Source organism: Trypanosoma cruzi, genomic scaffold (genome assembly GCF_000209065.1).
Source record: "Trypanosoma cruzi strain CL Brener 1047053517121 genomic scaffold, whole genome shotgun sequence".
Classification (NCBI taxonomy): Eukaryota; Euglenozoa; class Kinetoplastea; order Trypanosomatida; family Trypanosomatidae; genus Trypanosoma; species Trypanosoma cruzi.
Window position 1 is genome coordinate 33351 of NW_001849309.1, and position 5995 is coordinate 39345.

At 52.8% G+C, this 5995-nt stretch overlaps 4 protein-coding genes across 4 annotated transcripts, besides 5 other annotated features; all 4 read left to right on the forward strand.

Annotated features, from left to right (window-relative positions):
• Positions 1–5995: a sequence feature (heterozygous, Esmeraldo-like haplotype).
• On the forward strand, positions 380–1525 carry Tc00.1047053511437.10 (surface protease GP63, putative; the record flags this gene model as incomplete). Its single annotated transcript, XM_799364.1, has 1 exon — positions 380–1525. One exon carries the CDS (start codon positions 380–382, stop codon positions 1523–1525), a length of 1146 nt encoding a protein of 381 aa, XP_804457.1.
• Positions 1826–2926, forward strand: Tc00.1047053511437.20 (expression site-associated gene (ESAG-like) protein, putative; the record flags this gene model as incomplete). Its single annotated transcript, XM_799365.1, has 1 exon — positions 1826–2926. The coding sequence occupies one exon, from the start codon at positions 1826–1828 to the stop codon at positions 2924–2926; it is 1101 nt and encodes a 366-aa protein (XP_804458.1).
• Positions 3393–3426: a microsatellite.
• Tc00.1047053511437.30 (lipase, putative) lies at positions 3628–4653 on the forward strand (the record flags this gene model as incomplete). The annotated part of the gene is made up of 1 exon (XM_799366.1): positions 3628–4653. The coding sequence occupies one exon, from the start codon at positions 3628–3630 to the stop codon at positions 4651–4653; it is 1026 nt and encodes a 341-aa protein (XP_804459.1).
• Positions 4683–4708: a sequence feature (AT_rich).
• Positions 4734–4757: a sequence feature (AT_rich).
• Positions 4771–5213: a mobile genetic element.
• Positions 5793–5995, forward strand: Tc00.1047053511437.40 (expression site-associated gene (ESAG-like) protein, putative; the record flags this gene model as incomplete). The annotated part of the gene is made up of 1 exon (XM_799367.1): positions 5793–5995. A coding segment is annotated over one exon (203 nt), but the record flags the coding sequence as incomplete, so codon positions are not given.

The following is a 5995-nucleotide window of genomic DNA, read 5'->3' on the forward strand; positions in this document are numbered from 1 at the left end:
GATCACTTTGGGACGCCTGGGAGAATGACAGCGGCCCGACAGCAATCAAAGATCATGATGCCGTATGTACGCCTCCTCACTCCCTTGGTACGTCACAAAATAAAGTGTGGAGTGAGAGGAGGAGGAGAGGCACAAAAACACTCCGCTCCGACCGCACCACCGTCTTTCATGTTTCTTTGTTACATGCTTACACCTCCCTGCTGTGTCGGTGACGAGCGTCACCGAGGGCGGCTCTGGCTGCGTCCCCTTCTCTTGCTCCCTCGGTACTCCCCGCTTCTCCTTCACACTTACTGCACTCTCTCCTCTCCCGCCTTCTCTTGCGCAGGTGACGCAGAAAAGAAGAACACGTCCAAGGCTGGAAGAAACGAGTAACAGAGACATGCGTCGATTCGTGTCCACCGTGCTGCTTTTTCTCCTTTGGCTCGCCGGTGGTCCCTGCGCCCTCGCGGAGCACCGCTGCATCTTTGACAGGGTCGCCTTGAATTGGTCCCAGCTGCAGACCGCCGTGGTGCAGGAGCTCCCACGGGGAAGAGCAGGCGCATGGCAGGCGTACACCGTGTCCACCCCTGACTGGGCGCCGATCCGGATTAAAGTGTTTGCGGAGGACCTGAAGGACACGACGAAGTACTGCACGGTGCGGGGAGACGTACGATCGGATTTCACTGGGGGCAGGGTTTTGTGCCGGCGGCAGGATGTTCTCACGAAAGAGAAGATGAGAATTATGGTCAACAGGCTGCTGCCCGAGGCCGTCAAGCTGCACACGGAGCGGCTTTTTGTGCAGCCCGTCAGTGGCGTCTTGAGGTTGCCAAGGTTCAAGCTGGGAGTCTGCGGCGAGTTTACTGTCCCCATCACGCACCACTTGTCGGGAGTTGTTGGTGCCGACATGTTGCTGTACGCTGCCGCTGCACCCACCATCGGTGGGACTGTCGCGTGGGCCTCCACGTGTGTGACGCTGCAGGACGGACGGCCGGCTGCTGGTGTGTTGAACCTCAGCCCGAGCTTCATTGCCCCCAAGAGAGAAAGCATACGCGTGGTCTCGCACGAGATTGCGCACGCGCTGGGGTTCAACAGTATATTAATGTGGAGGCTGGGGATGATCAGCAGGCGCTCGGATGTCCGCGGCAAGGCAATGACGTTCGTCGTGGACTCCAACGAGATAATTGACGTCTGTCTTTACAAAGACTATTTTGGGGTCCCACTTGTCGCTTTCTGTTGTCCATTGTTTCGAAAATGTGCGTATTTAGGGATCGTAATACGCCCAAGCCAGATAAATATTTTGCGAAGGGAATTACTTGTTTCATGTCGGGTCTGGAACACCCCTTTTCTTTATTTGCTTTGGAAGGACACTTGGGATTTGTACATGGAGACCCGCTGCTGTGGCAGCGTGGGTGTTTTGTCGTCCAGTTGTGTTTGTGTTTCCCTACGTATCCACCGGCGGAATTGCAGCACGGGGTGTGGGCGTGCCAACCCCGTAGACCTCAACGGGGAGCACACACACGGACACACACACAGTTTATCTTTGTAGACACTGCCTGAGGACGTGATTGCCACGGGGCGGTGGTGGTGGCGCCACACCTACCCACGCCACGTTTGGCATGACTGTTTGTGTGGAGGCTGACAATGGGCACCGCATACTGTTACTGCCACTCCCATAATCGATGTGTCTTTTGTCCCATGCTGCTCTTGTTACTCTCGTAGGAGTACTTTTCACCACTTCCCAGCTCTCAATATCCATAATGCGCTCTTAAGCATCTCTCGCCGCGCTGCTCAGAGCATTGGGCAAGCACTACTGCCAGGTGCTGCTCCGGACTGCTGTTTTTTGTTGATGCTGCTTAATTTTGTTTCATTGACGATGGACACAAATGTGTGGCAGGTTCCCTCCATCCCTGTGTACTGCAGCGTTTCTGCACCCTCTCCAACGCGGGAGCCAAGGGTTGCGCTTATTGTTGTTCAGACGGGCTACTCTCCCGGCTGGTGCAGGATGCAGGTGAGCTCCATTCTTTCCCGCGTGTCTGTAACAACGATTGGCATGGGGGCGAATTACACACACACATCCCGCCCGTCGTTGCTGCTGGACTGCATAGCTGACGAGGGCCTGCGCGATGAGGACGTGGTGGTGGTGTTCGATGGTGGCGACACGATGTTCACCGGACCCCTTGGGATAAAGCAGGCCGTGGAGGACTTTGTGGCAACAACAGCGCCCACCGCAGACGCCTTCAACGCCACGGCGGTGCATCGAGGTGAGGCAGCAGCCCCCTTGTTGTTTGAGAGTGACCCAGTCTGTTATGCGCCACAGATGGAACTCATGGTCCCATGGGGGCCTTCCGACACATACGAGAAATGCGGTTGGTACTACGAACGTGTATGGGAGGCCGCCAAGTCCTCTGCGGATCAGCGCATGGTGCGTTTTCTGGCGTCGGAGTACCGATTCCTTGCTGGTGGAGGAATGGTGGGGCGTGTGTGGGCATTTCGAGAGGCGTACAAAGCATATGCGAGCCTTTTGGCGACGAGTGATAAATGGTGGTGTGACCAGAGCATCTGGTCGCTGTTGCATGTGTGGAGCGTGACCCGGGACACGAATGTGACTGCCGATTTCCGCATACGATATGGTCTTCTGAGTCTTGACTACAACAACTCCTTCTTTCTCACACCGCGTTTCGGGGCCTTTGGGTCCCCGGCGTTGTACCACTTTCCCGGGCCCCCTTACTTGTGGGACAAAATGCCTACACTGCTGAACCGCACAACGTGGGTGGACTGGCTGCGTTATTCCCCTGACGTCATGAATGAGACCAGGGATTTTGTGCAGAATGCCACTGTGAAAATATACGACGCCGATCGGAAGGCAAAAACGATTCCCTTTCCTGAAGTCTGCTCGTTGAACGACGTTCTTAATCCTGAATGGTTGGTCCTTCCGCTGCGTAAATAATTTTTGCAGTGGCGATGCCTGGTGTGGTCCGCACAATAACACTGTGTGCGCGATGTACCTTGACGTATTGAACAGCTTGTGGAAGGATTGCGTCCGATGGTGCAACCCTTTCTATTATCCCCTATTTAAATGGAAACCTGTAATTCTTTTCTTTTTCTCTTTTTGTTTTATCTCCGGGGGATTGCGGATGCGTCGTGGTTGAGCCGCGTTGGAGGGTCAGACAATTCTCATTTTTCACCCCACCCGCTCCCTCGGGCCCGCCTTGCTGCGGGGTCGTGGGCCATTGGGGGAAGGGCTTGAAAGGGACGCTCATTCGCAAGCCGCCCGGAAACCACTTCATATGTATGCACCTGGTTTGTCTCAGACCACCAGACCGTTGTTTCGTTGTTTTTTTCTCTCAAATTCGGGCAGCGTTTTGGCTTTTTGAAATTTTTGCACTCTTAACAACTGAAAGCCGATTTTTCTTGTTTTGTTTTGTTTGGTTTGGTTTGGTTTGGTTTTTCTTTGGCTTAGAAAAACATTTTGGACTTCTTGGCATTTCATGGGACTCATATTCCGTTATTTTTTCTTTTTCTCCCCGCTGCTGCTGCTGTGCCTTCCCACGTCCTCTCTGCCCACCAGCCCATCACCCCCCACCCTCTTCTCTCCCCTCCGACTGCTCCACTAGTCTCCAAGGCATTTCACAGGCAACAACCGAGGCAATGCGCCGCCGCACCATGACTGTCGTGGTCGTCCTCCTCATCCTTCTCTGCGGGGAGGATGTCCGCGCCGACTACTCGGTGCAGTTGGCAACGACGGCACTGTACTATGCGAAGGCAGCGTACTGCAAGGCCGAAGCCATTCCCAGCTGGACTTGTGCCTCCTGCGCCAGGAACCCGGGATTGCAAAAGGTGCGTGTATTTACGAATGCCGCGCATAGCACGCAGGCGTTTGTGGGCGTCAACGAGAGCATGATTGTGGTAAGTTTTCGCGGGACAGTGGATATTAATAATTGGCTATACGATCTGGATTTTATTCCTGTTGCGTACATACAGGATGGTTGCGTTGGGTGTCTTTTTCACACCGGCTTCGATTGCGAATTGAATTCATTGTGGGCGGAGATGTGGGGGTACCTACAGGAACTTGTTGCGGAGAAAGGAATCGAGAGAATTCTCGTCACTGGACACAGCCTTGGCGGCGCCATGGCCAATATCGCCGCTGCCAATTTGATGTCGCAGAATTCCTTGTTTCCCAGTGCAGTGAAGGTTTTGCTGTACACGTTTGGGCAGCCGCGCGTGGGAAACGAGGCATTCGCCAACTGGCTTCTTGCATCGTTTTGCCGCGGCGGCCATGAGTTGTACCGCGTGACGCACAAGCGGGATGTTGTGCCCCACCTTCTCCCGATGTTGTTTGGATTTTACCACGCTCCCAATGAAGTATGGTACGGCAATGACGGGGACACGGTGCACAAGAACTGCACTGATACCTTTGGCACACCGTGTTCTGCTTTGACCGCCAATGAGGACCCCAATTGCAGTGACAGCATCATTCCCACTTCCATTGAGGACCACCTGAAGTATCTGGGTGTGTGTACAGCCTGTTCATGCGATCCCGGGGAAGCAATCAGCGACGAGGAGCTTCGCCTCCCACCGGAACTTGAACGGATTGTCGCAATGGACTACATTTATCAGCAATCGAGACACATGAGGCGTTTTCCGTCTTCCCCCGTGCATTACAAAGAGCCTTGAGGCCCGCAGAAGAAAATGAGTTTTCCTCCAAAAAAAAAAAATATTTTTATAATTTGCCAGCAAGTACTTTTTATGAGTTGAATATTTTTTAAATTATTTTTAAAGCGGATTATTCTGGGAGCTTGTGAAGAGAATAATCGCGGGAAAGCTGGCTAACTTAATTAATTTTGAATCCTGATAAAACGAAATCACTTCTTTATGATACTTTTCTGTCTTATGAACGTGGGAAGAACACAACTTTAGGGGGGGAGCAGGGAGCAGACAGCGAATAGGCAATTCTATTCTTGTTTTGCCATCCAACCCAACCCACTTTTGATACCCGCCACGCGGCGGGGTCTTGTGGTTGGAAGACCCAAAAGTCTGCTACTTCGTAAGTAATTAACTTTTAGATTCTAACTGAGGATAAAAGACCATGCGAACCGTCAATTGAATTTATTTATTGAATAAAAAGAAAACATTGAGGCAATTAACTACCTCTGCGATAACCCCACTTTTTTCCCCTACCTTGTTTGGTTTCTATAGGAAATTTCAGGATCCGGCCAGCGTCCCAGAGGATTATTCTACGTTAAGTGGCACCATTTGTTTGCGCTCCGATGCGGGGGGCTACGGGGATTCCGGAACATCTGCTTTTGGTGGCAGTGTGTACATGCTATTTGAACTTGTGAGATAGTTTTGGGAGACCTGATGCTGTGGTGGCGTGGGCGTTTTGTCGTCCAGTTGTGTTTGTGCTTCCCTACGTATCCACCGGCGGAATTGCAGCACGGGGTGTGGGCGTGTCAACCCCGTAGACCTCAACGGGGAGCACACACACGGACACACACACAGTTTATCTTTGTAGACACTGCCTGAGGACGTGATTGCCACGGGGCGGTGGTGGTGGCGCCACACCTACCCACGCCACGTTTGGCATGACTGTTTGTGTGGAGGCTGACAATGGGCACCGCATACTGTTACTGCCACTCCCATAATCGATGTGTCTTTTGTCCCATGCTGCTCTTGTTACTCTCGTAGGAGAACTTTTCACCACTTCCCAGCTCTCAATATCCATAATGCGCTCTTAAGCATCTCTCGCCGCGCTACTCAGAGCATTGGGCAAGCACTACTGCCAGGTGCTGCTCCGGACTGCTGTTGTGTTGTTGATGCTGCTTAATTTTGTTTCATTGACGATGGACACAAATGTGTGGCAGGTTCCCTCCATCCCTGTGTACTGCAGCGTTTCTGCACCCTCTCCAACGCGGGAGCCAAGGGTTGCGCTTATTGTTGTTCAGACGGGCTACTCTCCCGGCTGGTGCAGGATGCAGGTGAGCTCCATTCTTTCCCGCGTGTCTGTAACACGATTGGC